Here is a 27310-nt window from a genome sequence, read left to right as displayed (position 1 = left end):
CCCAACCATACAATAGAATTAAAAGCTCCCTAGAGACTATTTCTGTAGTGAAATTCTAATAAATAATTTTCAAACACAATAGAGACCCTAGCTAAATTCAGGATGTATGGATGTGTATCCATACCCCTAAATATTACTTTATCACACCTTTCTCTAATGGGCAACTCGGCCACAATGAGGAGATGGGTCATCGTCTCAGATTTTCTAAGAACTTTGGCCTCCATCTTTGAGTATAAATGTGGTACTTTATACTTAAATATGAGTATAAATATTATTTCCATTAAGTATAAATATTAGTTTGTAGTAAAAGCTGAGAGCTGCAGGAGACCTAGGTTCTCATCCTCCAGGGCCTGGGTAATAATATCCACCTTTTCTTCCTTCACAGTCAATGGGGAAGTAAAGATAATGTACATTAAAGTATTTTGAATACCTAAAAAAGTGCTATATCAACTATACATTACTAATATTTTATTTTTTTATTGATTTTCTAGAGAGAGGAAGGGGGAGGGGAGAGAGAGAGAGAGAGAGAGAGAGAGAGAGAGAGAGAGAGAGGTGAGAGAGAAACATCGTAGGTTCCGCAACCTGGCTGTGTCCTCTTATCGGGAATCGAACCCGTCACCTTTTGGTGTACGGGATGATGCGCTAACCAACCGAACCACAGTGTCCAGGGCTACATTACCAATATTTTAATGTTTTAAAAATAACTTAGTGTAATGTATGGTGAACTTTCCGTAATTCAACCTAGTCGTGTTTTGTTTTTGTTGTTTTGCAGTTTGGCCAGTGTGTAGAAGTACAGTCTTACTTTGGAAGTATGACTGCTGTTCTTTTCTGTAAGACAGACAGCTTTATATCAGAAACCACTAGACTGTGAGCTCTTTGAGGGCAGGGGCTTTGTTTTGTTCACCACTTCACTCTTCGGACCAGGAGCAGCATGTGGCACATAGTAGGCACTGAGTAAACATTTATGGAATGAAAGAATGTAATCCTTCACGTAGACAGTGGACTTTTCTTTCATGTTTCTTAGTGTGTACCTTGTAGTAGCTCTTAAGGAGAGCATGTTTTCTGTGATATTTTCATTAAGTAGAATGAATTCTATTTCCTGGTTTTACCAACAACAGACTACCTGGTCTTTGGCTAGTAAAGCAGGCCCTCTGGATTACCTACCCAACAGTCTCTCCTGGCCCTGCTTCTTTAAGAACCATAATTTTATTCAGCTATTAATAAGGTGACAGTATACTTAGAGCAGGTATCTGGATTAGCTTAAGTCTTTTACAATAATTTCTGGTAATCCCAATAACTGGTCTATGGTGACTTCATCTCATGGACTCTGGCCAATGAGACATAAGAAAGTCTCCTGAGGGAGAGTTCTTGGAAAGATTTATTTCGATCAGAGAGAGATTATTTTGTGAAGAAAGCCTCTTTATGCCTCTGCTCACATTTCCTGCTTTTGACTGTGGTAGTGTGAAACTAAGATGCAGAAACTATTTGTAACCGGAGGGAAAGAGCAAGAGAATTGTGGAGACACCAACCAGCCCTGATATTGTGGTCTTTATCACTTAAGCATCATAGTTGAGAATTTAGTTCCTTGCAGCCAGTTTTGTTCACAGCCAGGATTTGTTGATTAGTAATAGATCCATTCCAGTATACTTTATTTTATTATTTTATTTTTTAAAATATAATTTTATTGATTTCAGAGAAGAAGGGAGAGGGAGAGAGATAGAAACATCAGTGATGACAGAGAATCATTGATTGGTTGCCTCCTGCGTGCCCCACACTGGGGATCGAGCCCACAGCCCCAGGCATGTGCCCTGACCGTGAATCGAACTGTAATCTCCTGGTTCGTAGTTCGACACTCAACCACTGAGCCACATTGGCCAGGCCCAGCATATTTTATAATGATAAGCACATGGTCCACATGTGAATCTGTCTGTCTGCCCATACATAAGGCAGTGGAGTCTACTATCCCACTTTATGCTTGGGTTAAATCACCATACCTTGTCTGCACCAGTCATCAACTGTGTTTTCTCTGATTCTGTACTTAAGATAGGTCTTGAGTAATATCACCATATCCCAAACTGCCAAGACCAGCTTTATATACTCTTGTCTCCACCTGTTAGTGATATAAAACCATGAGTGTTTTAACGGATTAGCAGAGTTGCATTCATACTTTCAATAGAGGTAATCACCTAGCTCTGCAATTTGGAAGGAATATAATTGTCTCTGAATAAATCATGTCCCCTTTTCATGCACGTGGTGGTTTGATATTAATAGTCTACAGCATGGAACAACATCTAGGTTTGGATCATTTTACAATTCCAGATTATTATAAAACATTTATTGCCCTAATTTAGTATCTTTGTTGGGACATTTTTATTACTTTTCCCGCTATATGACTATCGTTCCACTTCAGACTGCCGTTAATTGCTGGGTGGTTAATCGCCATCACAGCAGAAAACCTTTACATTGGGTCTTCAATCATCCAAACTGCATGAGCAAGTAACATTCCCGTCTGTGTGTATTGACTTCAGTTTGCCAAATTATTACCATTAGGGATAATATTGCCTGCAATAATTTTCATAGCTCATATAAAACCAGTGTTGTTGCAGAGTGGCCCCATTGGCCACTTGATGGCATGATAAGCTTCTAAATTAATTGTTTTCTGACTCGATATCATTGTTCCAAGTATAAGTCTGGTTCACACGGAGCCACACTAGCTATTGTGATGACTGGATTCATTTGGTTGTTAGTAAATTCCCCACTTGCTTCACATCCCTTACCAATATCAAACATTATTTTTTTTTAAATATCTTATTGATTTTTTACAGAGAGGAAGAGAGAGGGATAGAGAGTTAGAAACATCAATGAGAGAGAAACATCGACCAGCTGCCTCCTGCACATCTCCTACTGGGGGTGTGCCCGCAACCAACGTACATGCCCTTGACCGGAATCGAACCCGGGACCTTTCAGTCTGCAGGCCGACACTCTATCCACTGAGCCAAACCGGTTTCGGCCAAACATTATTTTTTTAAACAAATTTGTATCATATTTCTCTTGAGTGAACAGCCATATCAGTAGAACAGTGTAGTATTAATCAAATTACAGAATGATTGAACTTTTGTTTCCTAACCAGTATAACCTATAGCCAGTCCTTTTCAAAATATCTGTAGGTGTTTGTGTTAACATTGAAGAAGTTATTCTTCACCAGACGACTACATTTCTCAGATGTGCCATTTATTATGTTTTTGTGTGTTTTTAGTTTCACCCTCACTACTTGGATCGCTTTTTCTTTACCACTTACTAGCTCCATGATCTGTGGGTCGCGACCGCTTTGGGGGTCGAACGACCCTTTCACAGGGGTCCCCTAAGACCATCGGAAAACACATATATAATTACATATTGTTTTTGTGATTAATCACTATGCTTTAATTATGTTCAATTTGTAACAATGAAATTGGGGGTCACCACAACATGAGGAACTGTATTAAAGGGTCGCGGCATTAGGAAGGTTGAGGACCACTGATCTTGGGCAAATAACTTGGAGCCTTAGTTTCCTCATCCATACAACAGAAATAATAAGACTCAGCTCACAGAGTTGTGAGGATTAAATGAGTATCTGTGAAAATGCTTTTTAAACTGTATTTTGGCACAGTTGTGAGGCAGTATGATGAAGATGTCTATCTGAGGCCAGTTCGGTTGTAACTTTGATGTAATTCTGTTTAAATAACCTTGGTTAAACTTCAAGACACACTGTGGCATTATTATACCTTGGGCTAGGTATAACTTAGTTGGGAACATGTTAAAATGAGACCGCTAAGCTAGAACTACCTGGATTGATTTCTTACTGGGACTGCTGGAGTTAAAGGGAAGAGAGACATTTCTCCTCCAATGACCACACCCCTAGAAGTGACTTCTATCCATTCTGGCTACCGACATGCACAGTCTGTTTAGTTATTCCTACCAAACGAGAGCTAGGGCTGTCAGCCGTGCACACTCGGAGATATGATAGCTATGCTGTTACGTGCTCAGTTTGCGTGGCAACTCCTCTTCCCAGGCTGCAGATCCCACGAGGCCTCAACTCTCCCCTCCCGTTTTTCTAGGTGGAGTAGTTCAAGAGCATGCAGGCTCTGCAGTGAGGTGGGCCTGGATTGGAGCCCAAACTTTGCAGCCTGCCCAGGACCTCAGTCAGCCTCAGTTCTCAGTTTCCTTATCTGTAAATTAGAGGCCCGGTGCATGACAATCGTGCACTTGGGGGTGGGGGGCGTCCCTTAGCTCGGCCTCCGGCCTGCGCCCTCTAAGCCGGCAGGCAGACATCCCCCAAGGGGTCCTTAGTGCTGCCACAGAGGCAGGAGAGCCTCCTGCCACTGCCGCTGCACTTGCCAGCCATGAGCCCAGCTTCTGGCTGAGTGGCGCCCTCCCTGTGGGAGCGCACTGACTACCAGAGGGCAGCTTCTGCATTGAGCATCTGCCCCCTGGTGGTCAGTGCGCATCATAGCAACCAATCATTCCACCTTTTGGCCAATTTGCATATTATCCTTTTATTATATAGGATGGGAATAATAATACTTATAGACTGATGGATGAGACTTAATAAGAAAATGAGTATATGTAAATATTAGCCCAGAATCTAGCACCTAGTAAATAGCCCATAAATGTTAACCATTATGTATGCATGAATTTATATTATCCCCTCCGAAGAGAACAAAATTAATGAACATGGGAAATCTTCAAAACCTTAAATGTTCCCATCATTATTGCTGGTCTGCAGAGTTTTCTGCTTCTCTCAGTGGTACACCTGGCACCTTCACTCTCGCTCTCCTCTTTCATTCTGTCCTCAGACTCCCACTGCTCTAGCTGATACCAACCCTTTCCTCCACAAAGGCCTCTGTTCTCAGGAAAGAGCTGAGTGTTTTAACTGGTTAGTTGAGTTTTGGGTTTTGTGGGGTAGGTATATCTAAAATAATTTCTAGCAGCCTCAAATGGTCTGCATTGAATCTCTCATGTCTTTCTCACAGGGAATGACAGCCTTTTCTCTTTGTTGTGTGTGAATAGGTCCTTCCTGTTTCGATTTGCAAAGCCTTTATTTCCGTAAATTCCAATTTTTAATCTAGTTCACTTGTATTGAATCTTCACCTGCTTCAAAAAATATAATGAAATATTTTCAATGTATAGAAAGGTATAAAGGAAAATATAGCAAACATGCATGTTCCCAGCACTCAGCTAATTTATCTCCTTCGTCTGTAGAGGAAGCTCAGTGTCTGTTAGAGCCTGACCCTCAGCACGGCCCATCTCTGGGTGCAGATTGTAATCTAGTCCAAGTGTGCATCTGCTTCACCCAAGGTTAGACTATTAGCATCCAGACAATTGTTTGACCTGAGTTAAAATTCAGCTTCTTAAATCAATGATTTATTTAAAGAATTCTCAAAATATCAAGAGGTATTTCAGAAATATCAAACAGAAAGAAAAGCAGTAGTTAGTTAACCTTCGATCCAGAGTGCTCCATATCACGCTGTTGGATTTGTTATGTGCAATCCTGAGGTACACTTAGCCTCCAAGGAGGAAAGCAGCAATAATAACCACGTACTTCTATACAATATTTTATTGATGACAGAACTTTCTTATACATCTGCCCATCTGTTCCTGACAGTGGAGCCTCTGCGGTGTGTACTGCACGTTGTGGCTCTAGGATCCTTGTACAGAGGAGAAGCAGCCATAATGATGAGGCTGGAGCAGGCAGCCTCAGAAGGTCTGCAGAGGAGTCATTTGCCTTCTGGCTCAAGTAGATTTTTAAAAAAATTTGTTTTTTGTAGTCCTCCCTCGAGGATATGTTTTCATTGACTTGAGAGAGACACATCAATGTGAGAGGAAAACATGGATATGAGAGAGAAACATCAATCGGTTGCCTCCCTTACAACCCCAACCAGAAATCGAACCCGAAACCTAGGTATGTGCGCTGACTGGGAATAGAACCTGCAACCTTTTGGTGTATGGGACAATGCTCCAACCAACTGAGCCACCCGGCCAGGGCTCCCATGGATTGTTGACATGCAGATATTTGCGCTGCATTGCCTCAGTTTCTTTGATTTGGACTCTCGTTCATTTCCACTTATTCATTTAGTAGGTTTATAAGTATTATTACTTTGGGGATTGACGAAAGCCAACAAAACATTTATTTCCCACTGAATAATAAAAATTATATGCTCAGTTTAGAAAACATGAATAATTCAGAGGAGTATAAAAATGAAATTAAATATCACCTATAATTCCATAACCCGAGATAAGCACTCACTGTTAGCATTTTGATATGTTTTCTTCCTGGTCTTTTCTATGCATATACTTTTTTTTTTTTTTAATAAAGAGACCATTAAAAATATATAATTTTGGTTCCAATTTTTACTTTCTTTAGATTGTTTTAAAGATATGATTTTCACTGGCAGTATACATTCCATCTGGTAGCTGAATAATAATTTAATTCATCATTTCCAATTTCTAGATATTTATCTTACTTGCAGTTTTTAACCAAAATAAATAATACCATCCTGGCCAGGTGGCTCAGTTTGTTGGATAGTAGTCCCAGACACCAAAAAGGTTGTGGGTTCGATCCCTTATTGGAGGCAACCTATCGATGTTACTCTATCACATCAATGTTTCTCTCTCTCTCTCTCTCTCTCTCTCTCTCTCTCTCTCTCCCTCTCCCCCCTTCCTCTCTCTCTAAAATCAATAAACATTTCCTTAGGTAAGGATTAAATAAATAACACCATTATAAACTGTTTTAGGTCACTTTTGTTTGACTTTCTGATTATATTCTTATGGTTAGAGATGAACCATTTTAAGGCTCATGGTGTATATGTTCCCAGATTGTTTTCCAAAAGGTTGTACAACATATACCTCCACCTGCAATGTTAGAGAGCTGGTCTCACTGCACTCTGGTCAGCTGAAGAGAATACATTTTTAAATGTTTGCTAAGTTAGTGGGTGGAAAATGGTATCTTGTTTTTATCACATTTGAGCTGTTACATCTTGTAATGTGTTCTCTCTTGTATTCGTGTGATGTATTTTCCTTTACTCCGTGTGAGACTAATATTTGCAGATAATGCCTCAGTGATATCTTACTCCTTCCTTGGTGTTAGTAATAGGGACATTCCTATGAACTGTCTGTGTTACCCGTCTTATTTATCAATGTTAATAGCAGTTATCTTTCAGAATAAATATTGGACTCATCTAGGGAGATGGGGTGGGTTATGAGACCACCCACCTCTACCCAAAGGAAGAAACACCTCCTGGAAGTGGGGGACGTCTGCTCCTCTGGCACAGCGTTTCACTCTAGTTTCCCTGCCTGCCTGGGGGAAGCAGGGAGACTTTTTAATGTTTCTACCTATTGCATTCCAGTCCCCCAGTGTAAACGCACAGAAGGCCTTACTCTGCTTCCCTGTTTGGGGTATGAGGGATGCTAGGTAAGACTGAGTTAGAAATGTCCCAACCACAGTCCCCTGGATCTGGAATAAGGGCACCCAGACTTTAAGCAGGAGACAGACAGAGGAAAAGTCCAGGGAAGTAGGGATGTCCCACATGACTCTTAGGGCTAGGCTCTCTTTTCTCAGTGAGGTAATCTAGTGTTCCCCAAATCACTATTTCTTTTTACCATTTTCTATATTACTATTTACATTTAAAAAAACTCATTTTATTTACATAATTAGATTTATTTTTTAAAAAATCTTATCATTTCTATAAATAGAAAACCAATACCGTTTTCCAAAAAAAAAGAAAGTAACCTTAAAAATAAACAGTGAAAAACTAGCCCAGCCAGGTGTGACTTATTGGTTGAGTGTCGACCTATGAACCAGGAGGTCACGGCTCGATTCCTGTCAGGGAACATGCCTGGGTTGCAGGCTTGATCCCCCGAGGGGTGTGTGTGCAGGAGGCAGACAATCAATGATTCTCTCTCATCATTGATGTTTCTGTCTCTTTCTCCCTCTCCCTTCCTTTCTGAAATCAATAAAAATATATTTGTTAAAAAAACTAAAACAATCTTATTAATTAAATTCTAAGCTAGGTCCTATTGCTTACAAATATGTCAGTTCTGACACTGCCCTCACTTTGTTAAAAAAAAAAAAAAAAAGTCTTATAGACAGACTAGCACCAAACTGAGACCATCTTCTCACGGCCAGCAGACGGACTTTAACAGAATAAAAAAGGACGACATGTTCATTTTGGAACTCAGTGTTTAATGCTATTTATGGTCTACCTAAAGTGCCTCACTATCTACTAGTAGTTTATGTCCTCCTCTAAGAAGTAGTTTAGGTTATGTTGCCATACAGGTTAAGTCTAAAATTTCGGTGGATTGACACACAAAGTTTAGTGCTTAGGGTGGGAGTGGAGGGCAGGCTGTGCTGCAGTACTCACCCTGCTGTCTAGGCTGAGGGAGGCGCCACCATCTGGAGCCTCCTCAGTTACTGTGGTAGAAGAAAGTTTATGGAGAACTCACACCTGTTCTTTTATGCTTGGGCTTAGAAATGATCTGCTCACTTCTCTCCTCAGCCCATTGGCCAGAGCTAGTCATGTGGCCTCACCTAAGTGCCAGGGGACTGGAAAGTATAGAGGAGCACATGGAATAGCTGGTGAGCGTTGCTGTCTTGCTACATCTGCAGCACTGGGCTGGTCTAGATGCATCTAGATGAGGAATGGATTTGGGTGTTTTTTTGTTTGAAGAAGGTAATGATTGTGTATGAGATCACTTGTAAAACTATTAATAGTACCTTAAGCAAGTGGTGAGATGTGCCAGACCATTCCTTGGTAATAGTGTCTCCTTTCTTAAAGCTTCATTAAAGAACGGTCAAAAGTCAACGCAGTTCCCCTGAAGAGTAAGAAGGCCTCCAGTTTCCATGAGTTTGCCCGGAACACCAGTGATGCTTGGGACATTGGCGATGATGAGGAAGAGGACTTTCCCCCCCCTGCTTTCCAAACTCTGAACTCAAAGGTTGCTTTGGCAACTGCAGCTCAAGTCCTAGAAAACCACAGCAAGCTGAGGGTGAAACCAGAACGGTCCCAGTCAACAACATCCGACGTTCCTGCCAACTACGTCATAAAGTCCAGCAGTGATGCCCAGCTGTCCAGAAATTCCAGTAAGTCCATCCTGCTCACCTCCACAGCCTCGACTTTTTTAGCAGAGTGCATTTTAAATAAAAACATTTTTTCTTTAGGGCATCACTCAGATTTTCCACTGGATGGTAAATAAGCAAGCTCAAGCCTAAGGTATGACATCAGTGAGCCTGACTGGTCCTCCCACCTGGGTGGCTGCCTGGCCCTGTGACCTGGGCTTCACCTCCTGACACCCAGGTGTTGCCTGCCAGTCTCTTCTTTCTTTCCTGTGCTGGGGTCCGAAACTTTGATTGCTTCGCATTGCTTTAGGCCTGGTTAGGTTGAAGAATATTGACTAATGCATTTAAGGCTGTTCACTGAATTCCACGAAGGTTTGGTGCTATTGGTTGGCCTCCTCAGCGGTAGGGAGCAGCCACTAGCATAGGTTGTCTCCCCTGTTCCTGAAGGTCCTGTGCCCCAACTCCCTGCCCATCAGGTTGGGGAGCAGGAGGTGATGCCCTCTGTGTCTCTTCAGGAGGCTTCAGTAGCTGGTTGAGGTGATGTGGCTTTATCAGATATTGGGAGACTCTCAGTGTGCACTTTTTTGTTAATCGTCACCCTAGGATATTTTCCCATTGATTTTTAGAGAATGGAAGGGAGGGGAAAGACACAGAGAGAGAAACATTGATGTTAGAGAGACACATCAATTGGTTGCCTCCCACACTCCCCCCAACCAGGGATCGAGCCTGCAACCGAGGTTTGTGCCCTTGACTGGAATCAAACCCGAGACCCTTCAGTCCTCTGGGCGACACTCTATCCACTGAGCCAAACTGGATATACAGCAATGTGCATTGCTGTATTTAATGTATCCCTAATGGGTTTTATGGGCACCAGTTATTCTGAGCTGGAGAGGGAAGTGCTGTCATTTTAGTGAAAGTTAAAACAGCTGACTGGTAAAGGGTGAAAAGGAAGTAGAAGAATGCAGAGCCCTGGCGCATGTCCTGGCTCAGGTCCTAAGAGAACTTCTTTCACAGTTTCAGATTAAGCATGTGTTTATGAAATTAGGCTGGAAGGCCGTTAAAATCATTCCCTAAACACTTTCCGTAGCTGATCCGGGCCCCAGCTTGAACCTTCGGTGCCAGGTGCAGGCGGGCATTTAGTGTTGGTTGACCAGGGGCCACAGCTACAGACAGTATCTGTGCATCATGATTGAAGGTCTCCAGTGTGAGGAAGAGCCCTCCAGGATCCCTAATGAGCTACCTTTGTGCAGCCAGGACCACCTAGAGCAGCGGTTCTCAACCTGTGGGTCGCGACTCCTTTGGCGGTCGAACGACCCTTTCACAGGGGTCGCCTGAGACCATCCTGCATATCAGATATTTATATTACGATTCATAACAGTAGCAACATTACAGTTATGAAGTAGCAACGAAAATAATTTTGTGGTTGGGTCACAACATGAGGAACTGTATTTAAAGGGCCAGAAGGTTGAGAACCACTGACCTAGAGCCTTCCCTTTATGAGGTTCCTTCCTACTGTCATCTGTCAGTCGCTGCTGTCAGGCGTGCCCATGGCCTCAGCACTGCGCTGTGAGCCAAGTCCCTGCAGCACTTGTTTCTGTAAACCTGATAGTTGTGCTGGTTGTCACTCTTTGCTAGTAATTCTTATTATGACTTATGCTTATAAGGCCCTGATGTAGAAAGAATGTGAACCAGTCATGAAAGCTCAGTCAGAGTTTAAAACGGAGTTTTGTTTGGGGCAGTAAAATAAATAACGGTTTTGGAGTCAGAAAAATCGAGGCGGCCTCTCAGCTCTCCCTTGTAAGTTACTTAACCTCTCTGAGCTGCAGTTTCTCATCTGTAGATTAGTAATAAATGAGTAAGTTCCCGCTGTGTGCTGTAAGGGTCAAAGGAGAGATATGTAAATGTGACCAGCATAGAGCCTTATGCATCGTTATTCCTATACTGCTTGTTTCTTCCACTTACCATCTGGTGTAGAAATGTCTAGAACCAGACAAAGAGTTCAGCTAGAGCTGTGCTCTTGCCATTTTAGTCATATCACAGCAGAATTAAACGCTGGTTCATTTGGGGAGACGGGGAGCACAGAGGAACTGCAGCCGCCAGAAGTGGGGTCGCTTCAGGCCAGAGCGTCTCACCCATGCAGGGCACATGGTGTGCCACGAAAGGTTAGAGTTGGGCCAGGGACACTGACCCTCCCAGCCCTTGGGGCAGCGGCGTGGGGCTGGGCTTCAGGAGAGCCACCTCCTGGCATTGCAGTGTGCTTTAAGTGTGGTCGTTTCTTGTGTGCTCTGTGCTGTGGAAACGGAAGGTGAACACGTGTTGCCCCCAAACTCATCATGAGGCACCAGAAGAGTTCCAGGTTGGGGAAGAAAGAAAACATTAGTTTGCCGTCAGGGGTTGCCAAAAAAGTTCTTGAAGTTGCTGCAGCATCTGCGTCTCCATTAGCATATAAGATGCCTTGTACACATGATAAAAAACACAGCCATCCTCCAGGCGGAAGAGTTGAGCACAGCTGGGTTTCCATCCCGGCTGCCCCTCAGCTGGGCACCCCGGGCGCACAAACTGTGCTGCTGAGGCTCGTGGAGGAGACCATACTGAGCAGTTAGGTTACTCAGAGTCCATGCTCTTCACACAGCTCGTCTCTTTCTCTTTCGAATTATCTCAGGTGATTCATGCCTGAGGAATGCACTCCACAAACAGCAATCACTCCCTCTCCGACCCATCATCCCCCTTGTTGCCCGGATCTCAGACCAGAACGCATCTGGGGCACCCCCAATGACGGTCCGGGAGAAAACCCGCCTAGAAAAGTTCCGTCAGCTTCTCTCCAGCCACAACACTGACTTAGGTGAGTCCCCGTGAGCCCTGGGCAAGATAGGGCCTCTTGGTGACTGGGATTCTCAGAGCCCTGGAAGCTATTGCTCTTTATTCTTCCTTCTTTTACTTTTCCAGCATCTCCTGATCTGGTGCCCATTGCAGTGACATGCAGGTATTAAGTCAGAAGTATGTTACTAGAAATTAGGGACCAAATGAGGTGGGACTGGATTCTGTGGCCTGTAGACCATAGTGCAATTATTCTGGCTTCAGTCTCTCCCACCTCAAGGCATTCTATGGAAATCCACACTGGTCTTTCTCTTCCCCTCTAACCTCTGAGCCCGGACTGGATCCCTGCCATAGAGCGTGTCCTTGGCACTTTGCTGCTCAGGGCTGTTGTTTTGGGCTTCCCCCTGGTGCTTGTCAGTAGCTGGTGGTGGTGGTGGTGGTGGTGGTGGTGGTGGTGGTGATCATCTTACTTGAATGGTGGGAGGCATCAGGCCGTACTGGCTGAGGTTTGTTTTAGGGCATTTGTGGGAAGAGCTCAATCCAAGGAGCTGTTATCTGTTTGCAGATGAACTGAGGAAGTGTAGCTGGCCAGGTGTTCCCAGGGAGGTTCGACCTGTAACCTGGAGACTCCTGTCGGTGAGTTCTACCCACTGTGTAGAGAAGTGTGAGCCTCACACAGCCCTTCTTACCTGATGAGGTTAGTGTGGGCACATTCGTCTTACTCCCTAGACTTCTCTGGTCCTGCTGGAGATGACAGAACGTGGGCTGCAGGCCTGTGTCTGTGCACGCAGACACACATTCTGGAGAGTTCATTTTAACACACATAGAAGACCACACATTGGTTACCACAGTCGCAGTCTCATGTTCTCAGCGTGAGGGAGGGAGAATAGAGTGAGGCATGGTCGTCCCAGCACTGGTCCCTGTGCTTCACTCCTTCTCCGGAGGAATAACCGCAGTGGTTGACACCCACTGTGCGACGAGAAGAGCTGGTGAAAGGGCCTCCCTGCCAAGCCTGTGTCGTCCCACTTTCACTGAGGGCAGAACACTGGCCAGCACTTTGCAGGAGCACTTGGATTTCCTGAGCCCGTAAAATTCACTCATTCTTCTAGCAAGGATTTATTGAGGGCCTGCTGTTCACCAGGCACGGTGCCAGGTGCCGGGAGGGTATACATAATGAGTCGGCCACAGTCCCTGCCTGCCAGGCATTCGCCGTGGAATGTATTGCATGAGTGTCTGGGAGAGGAAGGGTCTCCCTCCTGGCTGCTCCCCACCCCTTGCAACCATGAATCATTGAATCATTGCCTCTGCCATTTCTAATTAAGTTCAAGAGCTGTGAAGAATAGATTGGTGAGAACGGAAGGAGAGCAGGAGGTGTAAGAATTGGGAGTGGGATCTAGAACAGAGACAAGAATGGAAGCTGGCCTGGAGCTTGGGCTAGGAGGGGGCTGCTGCCATAAGTCCTGTGTCTGGACGTTGCAGCTGCTATGTCACAGATTCCATTCAGCTTCCCAAGCTGGTAATTCCGAATGTTACATGGAAAAGAATGGGTAATGGGCACATACTTACATGGCATGTCTCTGAGATTTGCTGTAGACACGACCGTCTCCCTGTGATCCTCAGAAGTGTTGCCTTGTACACACATAGCCCTCGAGGTCCTGGCTTGGGTCCAGTTCCCCTCAACTGACCTACATGCACTGTCTCTGTGCTGGCTCTGGGAGTCCTGGGTGCTCACCAGCAGTGCAAGCTCCAAGTCCAGCACAGGCTACAAGAGTAAATAGTCCTGGGAGCGTTGGCCGTGGCTCATCTGCCCACATGTGGGTCTCACTGGATGAGGGAAGGCAGACACGGTGGCCGAAACAAAAAAGGGATCCACCCTTGTTCTCGTGCCAGTTTTCCTTCCATTTCTCTGATAGTTTCCAAGTCACTGCTCAGACTAAAATAAAAATTAAGGATTCATCCAACCAGCATCTGCCCCCATCTGACTAGCCGTCCTGTCTGCAGGGCTATCTCCCAGCCAACACCGAGAGGAGGAAGCCGACCCTGCAGAGGAAGCGGGAGGAATATTTTGGCTTCATTGAGCAGTATTATGACTCTCGAAATGAGGAACATCACCAGGATACCTACAGACAGGTACAGTTATCCCCGGCTGCCTTTGCTTACTAGTCATAATCTTAAGGTGTGTCTTCTGGGAGTGCTATCAGGGTACAGATTTTCCAAGTCTTCAGGCTATGGTGTGCTGCTTAGGAATGACATTTATTCCTGGTATGCAGAGTAGGTATGGGGGGTCTGGGAAAAATTATTCCCAGAACTGCTTTCCCTTTTTCTAATTCAGTAGCTCTGGTTTTAATCATTTTAAATAGATCTCCCCCTGCCACCACTACTCCCTCACCCCACCCCAGGCTAATGGCAGTGCTTCTCAAACTTTAATGTGCATACAAATAACCTAGGATTTTGGTGAAATCCTACTTAGGGATTACGATAAAATGCAGATTCTAATTCAGTAGGTCTGGGGTGAGACCTTCACTTCTAATGAGCTCCCAGGTGAGGCCAGCGCTGCTGTTTCACAGACCTCTCGCGAGTAGTAAGGATTATGGGGCAAAAATGAAAGATGCGTTCACTCGGGAGTGGTCCAGTCCCCCTGGACAGTGACATCAGTGCCTGTTTAGCACCCATGTCTCTCTGTTTGTCTGTAGGAGTTGTCGCCATGAGCAGCCTTGGCAGGGAGCGTTCCATCATTGCTCACAGTGGTTCCCATGCCTGTGGGAAGGTGGAGGGGGAGAAGAGCAGTCTGGTGGTTGCAGAAGAGGGAAAAGACGGGGGAGGCAGCTGTCTACAACAAGCCCTAAGAACTGAAGTACCTCTGCCGCTGCCAACACAGTCCTTACAGTTGTTAGACTGGGCACTGGGGAAACTGAGGCCAAAACTCACTGTACTGCCCTCTTTGGAAACAGAAGTCAGAACTTGCGGTGCCAGTTACTGAAGGGCAGCTCCCCCTGTTCCCCCTCTTCTGCATTGTAACTTCAGGAGCAGGTCCTTCTTGGTTCCCTATCCTCACACGTTTTTGCAGCTGTCAGGGCTCTTACTTAGTTCCTGGAAACTTGATGACTAAGATTTGGAAAGAAGGGTCCACATTTGGATCATAACTACTAAAGAAGTGAAACAGACTTCAGAGCAATAGGAAAAAGCAGGGGGTTCTCTCAGGTGTGAAGCCTGTTGCTATTTGTGATAAGTGGTGTTGGGGGGAGTTTTCCTCACTGTTCAGTAAGCCATTGCTATCATGGAAACGTATTTGAGATGGACAGGTTGGTTTAACTAGACTTTTTTTGTATGTCAGTTCTTTCTAAAGATAAATTGTGCTCTCACTCATACTCCCTTGATACTAGTTTATATAAGAAAATAACATCTCAGAAGAATAAGGTAGCATTTGTGTTTGGCCATGGCTTCTCTTTTTCAGATCCACATTGACATTCCAAGGACGAATCCTCTCATTCCATTGTTCCAGCAACCACTTGTACAGGAGGTGAGGGAAGTACTTAACGTTCTCAACCCTTCTCCCCTCATATCTCTGCGGCCCCAGTTCTGTGTGGATGGGTGCTGGAGCCTTCTCCTAACCACGGCAGGTTTACAGCTAACATGGTGTACCTGTGTGCAGATGTGGAGCCCTTCAGAGCACTTTCTTGTGCATTCTCATGTTCTCTTCCTAACACACCTGTGGGCCGAGTAGTGCTGAGAGTTTTAGGTGCTTGCCTCCAGTCTTGAGGCTACCTGGTGACAGAATGAAAAAGCAGGGGGTTCTCTCAGGTGTGAAGCCTGAGAGAGCCCACATCTTAGAATTCCTAGTCTGGTGTTTGTTCTGCTTTATCAAGCTGAGATAATGATTTTGATTTTTCTTATTATTGTAAATATATGTAACAAAACAACCATTACCACCATCCATCTCTAGAACTTTTTATTTTCCCAAACTGAAACTGTCCCCATCTATCCTATATAATGAAGAGGTAATATGCAAATTGACCATCATGCCCTCGCACAAGATGGCTGCCCCCATGTGGTCAAAGATGGCTGCCACAAGATGGCCGGCAGGGGAGGGCAGTTGTGGGCGATCAGGCCAGCAGGGGAGGGCAGTTGTGGGGGGCCAGGCCTGCAGGGGAGGGCAGTTGTGGGCAATCAGGCTGGCAGGGGAACAGTTAGGCGCCAGTCAGGCTGGCAGGGGAGTTGTTAGGGAGCAATCAGGCAGGTGAGCAGTTGGGGAGCCAGCAGTCCCAGATTGTGAGAGGGATGTCCGATTGCCAATTTTTATTTTCCCAAACCGGCAATCGGACATCTCCCGAGGGGTCCCAGATTGGAGAGGGTGCAGGCTGGGCTGAAGGATACTCCCCCTATCCCCAGTGCACAAATTTCATGCACCAGGCCTCTAGTCCTATATAATAAAAGGCTAATATGCAAATCGACTGAAAGGTGTAAGGACCAGTCACTATGATGCGCACTGACCACCAGGGGGCAGACACTCAATGCAGGAGCTGCCCCCTGGTGGTCAGTATGCTCCCACAGGGGGAGCGCTGCTCAGCCAGAAGCCCTGAGCCGAGCTCATGGCTGGAGAGCGCAGCAGTGGTGGCGGGAGCCTCTCCCGCCTCCGTGGCAGCGCTAAGGGTGTCCGACTGCCCGCTTAGGCCCGTTCCCCATGGGCCTAGCTTACAGGTATTGGGCCAGTCTGACATCCCCCAAGGGGTCCCAGATTGCGAGAGGATGCAGGCCAGGCTGAGGGACCCCACTGGTGCCCGAATCCATGCACCGGGCCTCTAGTTAAAAAATAACTAACTCTCTATTCCCCAGCAACCACCATTCTACTTTCTTTCTCCATGAATTTGACTATTCTCAGTACCTGTAATAAGTGAGATCATGCAATATTTGTTCTTTGGTGTCTAGCTTATTTCACTTCGCATGATATCTTCAAGGTTCATCCATATTATAGCATGTACCAGAACTTTCTTCCTTTTTAAGGATGAATATTTCATTAAACTAGTATGTATATAACATATATTATTGATCCATTCATCTACAGCGGACAGTTCATAATGCTGCTATGAACATGGGCAGGCAAATATCTGGCTGAGTCCCTGTTTTAAATATATTTTTTTTAATCCTCACCCCAGGATATTTTTCCCATTAGTTTTTTTTAGAGAGTGGAGGAAAGGGGGAAAGAGATAGAGAAACACTGATGTGAGAGAGACACATCAATTGGTTTCCTCCCACACGCACCCCAACCAGGGCCAAGGATTGAACCTGCAACTGAGGTACGTGCCCTTGACCGGGAATCGAACCCACAACCTTTTTGGTCTGTGGTTCAACACTCTAACCACTGAGCTAAATCAGCCAGGACCTGTTTTATACTCTTTTGGATATGTATTGGGGGAACCCTCATGACTTACCAATAGCATCAAGAAGATTTTGAGGTTGATACCATTATTTTACCTGTAAGAGCTCAGAGGAAGCTAAAAACACATTCAGGATCCCTCTGTCTCCCATACAGTTTCTTACAAATCAGCTCTGCTTATTCCCCATTTTGATTTGGGGACGTTCAGATACTTCTACCTGTGCATGTTTACTCTAAACTTGGAGACAGGGAAAGTAGCTTGTATAAAAGGCTTCTCCTAATAGTGGAACCTGAATTCAAAGAAGGAAAATCAAACTGTAGTCTTTTCAACTTTTCTCAAATCACCTTTCTGTCTAGCAGGCTTTAGTCCTCTTTTTTCTTTTCTTTTTAATATGTTTTTATTGATTTCAGAAAGAGGAAGGGAGAGAGAGAAACATTAATGATGAGAGAGAATCATTTATCGACTGCCTCCCACACACTTCCTACTGGGATGGAGCCTGCAACCCGGGCATGTGCCCCGACTAGGAATCAAACTGTGACCTCCTGGTTTATGGGTTGACCTCAACCACTGAGCCACACCAGCCGACAAGTCCTCTTAAATAGAGTAAACTGCTAACCAGGGAGCAGAGAACTGAGTAACCCTGAATACTGAAAGACTTGCTTTGCAAACCTACTAGTAAAAGGTACATCAGCATTAACTAGAATAAGTCAGAATTACCCACACTGGTAGAAGAGGTGAAGAAAAACCTTCATGGATTAGCCTCTCCTCTCCTCCCTGCAAAACCAGATCATCCCAGAATTGTTTCATAGTGAAAATGCCATGGTCTCCTGTGGTAACCAGGGTGAGTGTGTCTGCATCGTCCCATCCTTACTATAGGATTGGCCAGTGTTAAAGCCAGTCACCAGGATTTGTGTATTCACAAGGGGCTGGAAGTGTGGAGTCCAGGCCTGGTTAGACCTCCAGAAGGACTGACATGGAGGAGCTGTTAACAGAGACATCCAGACAGACACAGGCCACAGGAGGTGTGAGGAGACAGAGTGGGGTAGACAATCCTTGGCATCTTCCTGAACATGGTGGGTCTAGCTTGACCTACAGTGTCTAGGGTCATTTAGCAGCAGAGGGGAAAGAATGTAGGTTGGCCCCCACTAGAGTATTGGGTCCAACACAAATGAGAACACTATGCCCTTCCCTCAGCCCCAGGAAGCAAGTGGGCAGGTAGAGCAGAGGCAGAGAGGCCAGCGCCTCCCACACCGGGCTCTGTTCTCACCCCTGGGAGTGCAGGAGTGTTGACACTGCGAGGCGGGCTCAACACATACCTACAGATGCTCTACCTCTCTCCACTAGCTAACCCCTACAAACCACACAACCGTTTCCTTTTTACTGTTCTCCCTCGGAGCTGTCTGTCCCTCTGCCTGACCTCTGAGAGGGCCTCTTCAATTTGCCCCCAGAGCCGACTGTTTGGGGCTCTGCAAGCCCATGTGCTATGGAGGCCCTGTAGTGTCCTGTCCCTCTGTACGTCACCTCCACCTCTGTCACCCTCCATGTGATTCATAGAGACATGGACAGTCCATGTCAAGCCTAGGAGTTGTGGTCAGTGGGATGAAGCCAGGGAGTATTAGCACGCTGAAAGAAGACGGGGAAAGCTCAGGGGGCCTAATGGAAGCAGAGGGGAGTGTAGCTGAGTGAGTTGGATAGGGCCAGACTCTGTGACAGAACCATTAAGATCTCTTCTTTCTCCCCATCCTAAGCCTCTGGCCTCTTGTGGCTAATATGCTTACCCCCAGAGGCTTTTCCATGGAGACTGTGGCTGATTTCTCTGTTCTCAGATTCCCAGCTGTAGGAATCCATAGAATTTGGTTTATTTAACTCCCTATCCTTAGCAAATGTCTGGGTTGCATCCTGATATATGAAGTGACTTCCTGCATTTATCATCTATTACTAGATCTTTTTCTGTCTCAGCGGGGAGAAAGGAGAGGGCGGTAGAGCAGGTATTTCCTATCTACATCCTGTAATGACAAAAAGGATTTACCAGAAGCATCAGAACTTAGACGTTCTGAATAACAACATCCTGAATCAATGACATCATTGCGAACCTTTTTCTAAGCCATTGAGTCACTATCCTTTTTTTTGCCCAATTTAATATCACAGTAACTAGATACTGAGAAGACAAAGGGCAAGAAGTATCTACCTCTACTTAAAAACAATTAGTGTCTTAGAAACCTTTTATATTTCTATACTTCATCTTGTGGTATTTAAAAAAGTTTCCTAAAAATTCTGCAGCAACTGTAGGATGAATTGTGAGGTAGGTAAATGGAGTGTATCCCCATGGTTTAACAGTCATGTCTCTTTCTTTCCTAGATCTTCGAAAGAATTCTATTTATTTGGGCCATCCGACACCCTGCCAGTGGGTATGTCCAGGGAATTAATGACCTGGTCACTCCGTTCTTTGTCGTCTTCCTCTCAGAACATGTGGGTAAGAAGCATGAGTACCAAGTTGAACAAGCTATTGTTTTTTCTCATCTTTGGTGTGTTTGTTTTCCCTGAGTGCAGCCAGTAGGCATGTCTTGCTGAGAAAGGACAGTGACTTTAGAGTACACAGCTAAGCCTGTTTTTTGTTCTTGTTAATCCTCACCCAAGTATATTTTTTTCCATTGATTTTCAGAGAGAGTGGAAGGGAGGGGGAGAGACAGAAACATCAATGTGAGAGAGACACATCAATTGGTTACCTCCCATACACACACCCCACCTGGAGTGTGAGGCCGGGGCTGGAGCCTGCAACCGAGGTATGTGCCCTTGACAGGAATCGAACCCAGGACCCTTCAGTTTGTGGGCTGATGCTCTAACCATTGAGAAAACTGGCTAGGGCCACAGCTAAGCCTATTTTAATGGCAATAGCAGCCTGAAATTTCTCCCTTGAAATGGTTGTAAATCTCACCTCAAAAGACCTGCTTTGTCACAAGAATGACCAAATTGATATGTTCTGTCATAAACAGATGGTTTGATGATTTATTTGAAATCATTTTAGGGTTATTTTGAAGTTGTTTGAAATACAGGCCCTCATCCATGAAAGCTAGAATTTTAGATTGTATATAGGACTTCCCACTTTGGTTCATATGCTATTTTTGTTTTTCATCCTCACCCGAGGATATTTTTCCCATTTATTTTTCGAGAGAGAGGAAGAGAGAGGGACAGAGAGAAACACTGATGTGAGAGGAACACATCAATTGGTTGCTTCTGGCATGACCCGGACCAGGGCCAGGAGCCTGCAACTGAGGCACGTGCCCTTGACCAGAATCGAACCCAGGACCCTTCAGTTCACAGGCCGACACTCTATCCACTGAGCCAAACATGCTATTTTTCAGTAGCGGGATGTGGACACGTAGGGTCCACGTAGAGGGGAAAGGTTGTAGCACCAGAATCCAGCTCACACTGAGGTAATGGAATGGACTGAGGCGAGCACCACACCTTGATTTCTTCCCTTCCTTCTCCACCTCTGACCCCACTGGACTCCTGTCACCTTGGGTAGAGTGATTAGATGTCACGGTGGCAGTCAAGTTTACTTGCAGCCCAAGCCTCCCCCCTGGCCAGGCCTAAATCAGGCACAGTCTTGAAAGGATTTGAGGATGCTCCTCTCTTTTTGGTTCCTTAGTCACTTGTGCTTAGAGGTTCAAAGGAAAACCCATCTGTCATGGCCTGATGCTTTGTTCTTTTAGTTAAAGAGAAGCTCACTGGGGATCAGAACATTGAAAAGGTTCTTAGAAAACCATCCATCCAATCTGCTCACCTCACAGATGGGTTGTAAGATTCCCTGCCTTCTTATTTGTGGCAGAACTAGGACTAGAACTTTGTTTTTTTAGACTTGGAATAAGGGGAAAGGGGGTGGATAATTGTGGGTTTTGGAGGAAACCATTGTAGGGGCCAGGAGGGTAATGAGAAGTGGACTAGAGTGGAGACCCTTGACATGGGAGGGGCTAAGAAATGTCTCACTTGATTTGTCCTATTCAGGTTTTCTGAAGGGACTTAGAGGGATGGTGTTTTGTAAGACAACATGAGTGAAATCGGTCAGACAGAAAAAGCTAAGAACCATATGATTTCACTCATATGTGGAATATAAAACTGAAACTTCAGGGGAATAAAACAAACAAAACTGAAACTTATGAACACAAACAGCAGAATGGTGGTTGCCAGAAGGAAGGGGGTATGGGGTAAAGGGAGTCCTAATATGAGGTGACAGGAGAAGATTGGACTTTGGGTGGTGGCACATGGTACAATATACAGATCTTATAGAATCCACACACGAAACCTATATGTTCATGTTGACCATTGTCACCCCAATCAATTTAATAAATAGTTTTTTAAAAAGTATGACAACAGCCAAAACCGGTTTGGCTCAGTGGATAGAGCGTCGGCCAGGGCAGAACTGGAGTCAGAGTGGAAGGTCACTCTTGCCCACTCTGTCAGGTGATCCTAAGCAGAAGCGTGACTAGTAAAATTTAGCCACCAGAAGTGTTTAAAGCTTTTGCTAGAGGACTTTTCATTTTCCCTTCACATTAGTAGGTCAGCTATTGGAAGTATCTTAATTCTGCGTGTATAATTTTTTAAGAGCAATGCAACTGATGGGATTTTTTTGATTGCTGCTTGCAATTCTTTGATAGGACTGCATTCTGATCTTGGTATTTGGCTTGTCAGCGCCCCCTGCTGACCCACCGTGTTTATGCAGTGCAGCGTGGGCTTCTGTGGCAAGCCTTCCGGAGCTGTTTCGCCTCTGCAGCATACTTCCAATTCCCTTCTCCTAGACCTAGGAAGGCGGGGCCCATTCATTTTTTACAAACATTTTAGCTATGTTATTTTTTAGGCACATGTAAAAGTAGGTAAAATAATAGTGCAAATCCCCATGTAATTATTACCCAACTTCAACAGCCCGTCTTGTATCATCTGTACCTCTGTTCATTCTCCATCCCCTCAGCTTTGTGAATTATTTGGGAGCTGATCTCAATATCAAGCATCATATTTCATCCATAAATATTTTCATATGTATCTCTAGAACATAATAATGAAAGAAACCCACAGCCATAATACAATTATTACATCTAAAAAGTAATAACTCCTTAGTATAATCTCATGGACAACAGTATTTAAATTTTCCTGGTTCTCATAAATATATTTAACAGTTTGAATTAGAGTCCAAATCAGGTCCACACATTCTAGTTGGTTGATACATCTCATCTGTTCTTATCCGTCTCTCTTTCCCTTAGGATTCTGTAGTGTTAGCCCTTGTTTTTCCAGTTTCCATACCTAGGGAAGGGCTTTGCCATTACCAATCAGGAATGTCACCCTGATTTTTAAAGCACTTTACCATTTGCAAAGTACTTTGACATACCTGATTTCATCTACTAGGCCCCAGTCTCTCTCTTTTTAAAAATTAGTATCTTCCTTTTGTTGTTGTTGTTATTTCTTATTGATTTTTAGAGAGAAGGGGGGGGGAGTAGAACATTGATGTAAAAGGGAAACATTGGTCAGTTGCCTCCCATATGTGCCCCAAGCGGTATCAAACCCATAACATTTTGGTGGAGAGGACAATATTCCAACCAACTGAGCCACCCAGCCAGGATCCAATATATCTTTAAGGTAGGTGTATCAGCCCATTTTACAGGTGGGAAATCCAAAGTTCAGCTATTTAATGAGCTTTTAGAACTCAAACCCAGGTCTTTTGACCTCAATACCTGTGTTCTTTATATGACTCAGTGGTATCTCATTTCAGATACTTGTCCTTGGACCTCTAATGGCTCCCTCTACTCCATTCTCTGCTTGAAAGCAGGTAGCAAGCACATTTCTTATTGCTCTCTGCCTTAAAAAAAATTGCAGTAGAAGTACATGCTCATATACATATGTAATACCTTAATAAAGAAAGAAGAAAAAAAAAGAAGTATATGCTCATTAAAAAATCAAAACAATTTAGAAGTGTTATTACCCTCCCCCCACCAGAGATAACTACTACTATCGATCATTGATGTGCATTCTTCCAGAACTTCTCCTGCATGTGGATAAACTGCTTGTACTATTTTCTTCGTCGTTGCATTTGGAAAAATGGGATCAACCTATCCATATTTTTCTGTCTTGCTTATTTTCATTCACAAACAAGGCTTCCTTTCCAAGTCTGTACATATAGATCTACCCCACCTCATCATTTTTAGTAGTTATATTTATTTTCATAATAAGGCTTTACTGTAGTTTATTTAACAATTCTATAGAAGGACATTTAAATTATCTACACTTTTTAGCTGTTATAAATAACATTGCAATGAATATCCTTGTACATATTTCCCTGTGTTTTTGAGTTAAAATCTATATTTATCTGAAGGAGAGTCCCTAGAAGTGAAATTGCTAGTCCCAAGAGCATCCCAAATAGGTACTACTAAATTTCACTCCAGAAAGGTTGACACCAGTTTATATTCCAACCACTGATGTTTGAGTGCACTTTTCTTTCTTTTTCTTTTTTTTTTCTTTTTTTTGTTAATCCTCACCTGAGGATATTTTCCCATTGATTTTTATTTTTTTAAATATACTTTTTATTTTTAAAAATATATTTTCATTGAGTTTATTTATTTCAGAGAGGAAGGGAGAGGGAGAGAGAGATAGAAACATCAATGATGAGAGAGAATCATTGATCAGCTGCCTCCTACACACCTCACACTGGGGATCCAGCCCGCAACCCAGGCATATGCCCTGACCGGGAATCGAACCATGAGCTCCTGGTTCTGTGGTTGACGCTCAACCACAGAGCCAGGCTAGCTGGGCTTCCCATTGATTTTTAGAGAGAGTGGAAGGGAGGGAGAGACAGAGAGAAACGTCAATGTGTGAAAGACACATTAATTGGTTGTCTCCATCATGCACCGTCAGGATCGAGCCTGCAACCAAGGTATATGCTCTTGACCGGAATCAAACCCAGGACCCTTCAGTCTGCGGGCCAATGCTTATCCACTGAGCCAAACTGGCTAGGGCTGAGTGCACTTTTCTTCACATCTTCAGCAAAACTGAGCCTCTTAGTTGAATTGTGTTACACAAATCTGGAACGTATATCATGGTTTGTGTTTCAGATTTATTTCTACTTACTCATCAGCGAGGTTGTTTATCTTATGTGTATTAGTGTGTGTTTCTTTGTGAACTGCTTGTTGAATCTTTTAGCTGTTTTTTCTATTGGATTTTTAGTCTTCTTTTATAACAGGTTTTTGTAGATTAGATATATTTATTCTGGTGTGCTTTAAAAATATTAGATTGAACCACACAAAATTACTAATATTCAACCATTTTTTTATCTGTTCTGCACAGGAATTTTATATGGTTCAACCTAATATTGTTTTCCTCCCAGATCATCATTTGTTTTTTTAACTTTGTGTATTGTATCTCCTTATATAGAACTTCCTAATTTTTATATAGTCCATTTGACAGGTATTTCTTGAGCTCCTACTCTGTGCCAGGGGATAGGAGTGACTAAGATGACAGACTTAGGCCCTGCCCTGTGGTGCCTTCCTTCCAGTAGGGGGTAGGGGTGGGACCACCAACAAGTAAACCCGTCATTGCAGAGCGTGAGGAGGACGAGGAGGAAATGTCTCCTCCTTTATGGCTTTTGGATTTGGTATCTTACTTAGGAAGTCCTTTCTTCCCCACCCCAATATTCTAAAAATACTCTTCTATGTTTTCTTTTAACACTCTTGTGGGTTTGGATTTACATTTAGCGTTTTAAATTTCATTAATAATTTATTTTCCTGTGTGGTGGGGATTGAGATTTAAAGTTACTGTTCCAACTGGATAGTTCATTGTTTCAGCACCATTTATAAATAGTGCATCCTTCCCTTTACTAATGTGAAATCCCTCTACATAATATAATATAAATTCCTTTATTACATAGTTCTACTTATTTCTTTCCCATTTATCTCCATTTCTATGCAAGTACTTCGTGGCTTGGATTTTCAAGCTTTATAGTATATTTTATTATTATTCTAGGGCCAGTCTCTTTCATCACCCTTTCTAAAAAATTGTCTTGGCTCTTCTTCAAGGTGGACTTTAAAACCAACTTGCCAAATTCAGGAGATAGGGAACTCTTTAGAATTTTTACGGGAGTTGTGGTGAATTTATAAATTAAGTTTTGTGGTGGTTTTTGGTAGCATCTTTATTGAGATGTAATTCATATATCATACAACTCACTCACTTAAAATATACAATTCAGTAGTTTTTAGTATACATATAGAGTTGTGTAACCATCACCACATTCAATTTTAGCATATCACCCAAAAAAGAAACCCTGTACCCCTGAGATATCAGCCCCAAGCCACCATCTCCCTCTACCCCTAGGCAACTGCTAACCTACTCTGTGTCTCTGGATTTGCCATTCTGGACATTTCATAAAAATGGAATGATATTGTATGTGGTCTTTGTGTCTGGCTTCTTTCACTTAGCATTTTTTTTAATGTTTAGTTTACTTTTATTATCAGACTGTGTCTTCTAAACATAATCATTACACAGCAGTTCCAACAGGAAAACCTAAGGGGAAGCTCTGAGTTAGTCTTTAAAGGACAAGTTAGGGATTTAGTATCCTACTAGATAAAAGTTCAGCTCTTGGCATTATCCTTAAAACTGAGTACATGTGCCCTGGTTGGTGTGGCTCAGTTGGTTGGTTCCCATGCACCAAAAGGTTCCTGGATCAATTCCCAGGTGAGGACATATGCCTGGGTTGCAGGCTTGATCTCTAGTAGGGGGTGTGCAGGAGGCAGCCAATGTATGTTTCTCTCTCTCCCTCTCTTTCTCCTTTCCCCTCTCTTTCTGAAGAGCAATAAAAACATATTTCAGTCTTTACTGGAGTTTCTCAGTGGTTAGAGCACCAACCCATGCAGTGAAGGGTCACAGGTTCGATACCCAGTCAAGGGCACATACCTTGGTTGCCGGTTCGATCCCCAACTCCAATTGGGGCTTGTACAGGAGGTAACCAATCGATGTATCTCTCTCTTTCTTCCTCCCACTTTCCCTTCCTCCCTCCCTTCCACTCTCTCTAAAAATCAGTGGAAAAAATATTTTCTGGTGAGGATTAACAACAACAAAAAAGCAATTCAAGAAAAGAGAGTACATAGTATTTACTCTTTTGTAAGGTACAGACAGATAAATCCCAAAAGGCCTTGGCATTTGGGGCAGTGTTAATGCTTTATCTATTAACTAGGGGCCAGTGCACGAATTTGTGCACCTTGAAAGGAACTGTGGGCCACGAGGCTGCAGTGGGCACAGGGGCAGGTCTCGGCCCATCCTCCTTGCCCCTGCCCAGCCCCTCCCACCGCAGCCCCCTGGTCCTCTGTCTGCTGGCAGCCCTGCTCCCATCGACGCCATTCCCACGTGCTGACAGTGCCAGCCCCGCTCACACCCACTGACGGCGCAGAGCAATTGGGGCCAGTGCCAGCAGCGGGTTGTTCCACCCTACATGTTCCGCACTCTGCTGCCTGCTGCCAACGCCTGCCATGTTCCATGTGCACCCCCTGGTGGTCAGCATACGTCATAGTGACTGGTTGATTGGTTGTTCCGCCGTTCGGTCTATTTGCATGTTAGGGTTTTATATATATAGACTAGTGACCCAGTGCACAGATTCATGCACATTGAAAGGAAATTAATTAGAAGGTGGCTGGACACACCCTGAAGCCAACCTCCCATGGCCCCTCCCCGGTGTCTGGTGTCTGCAGAGTGAGCGGGATCCCTCTGGCAAGTGGAGTCCCTTGGCCTGGCCTGTGGGGATCGGGCCAAAACCGGCTCTCCGTCATCCCCCGAGGGGTCCCGGAGTACAAGAGGGCACTCTGCAAAGTTGCTGTCTTACAGGGTGTGGAATGCAAACACAGTGTTCAGTAAACCAGATTTGGGGCCCACAGTGCCCAGCAACAACACAGCGAAGTTGGAATCGTGCAGCCCCGCGAGGAATCAGGCTCCCTCCTCTTCGATTTGGGGTGCATCACCTGAGACGCTGTGCCAGTCACTGCAGCTCAGCAGC

General features: G+C 44.3%; 1 protein-coding gene across 3 annotated transcripts in view; it reads left to right on the top strand.

Annotated features, from left to right (window-relative positions):
- Positions 1–27310, top strand: part of TBC1D22B (TBC1 domain family member 22B) — a 73008-nt gene that overhangs the window by 18538 nt on the left and 27160 nt on the right. For 2 of the 3 annotated variants that reach the window (XR_002826629.1, XM_006104392.3), the window contains exons 3-8: positions 8814–9118; positions 11757–11936; positions 12477–12547; positions 13913–14041; positions 15366–15431; positions 19645–19759. Coding sequence is in view for 2 of the 3 variants with exons in the window: in XM_006104392.3 (XP_006104454.1) it covers positions 8814–9118; positions 11757–11936; positions 12477–12547; positions 13913–14041; positions 15366–15431; positions 19645–19759 (866 nt within the window). In the remaining variant the exon portion in view is untranslated. The remainder of the gene's footprint in view (positions 1–8813; positions 9119–11756; positions 11937–12476; positions 12548–13912; positions 14042–15365; positions 15432–19644; positions 19760–27310) is intronic. The other variant, XM_023745662.1, reaches the window with a different exon arrangement.

Source organism: Myotis lucifugus, unplaced genomic scaffold, assembly GCF_000147115.1.
Source record: "Myotis lucifugus unplaced genomic scaffold, Myoluc2.0 scaffold_564, whole genome shotgun sequence".
In the NCBI taxonomy this organism is placed as follows: domain Eukaryota; kingdom Metazoa; phylum Chordata; class Mammalia; order Chiroptera; family Vespertilionidae; genus Myotis; species Myotis lucifugus.
Note: the sequence above shows the minus strand (reverse complement) of the source record. Positions and strands in the feature narration are given on the sequence as shown.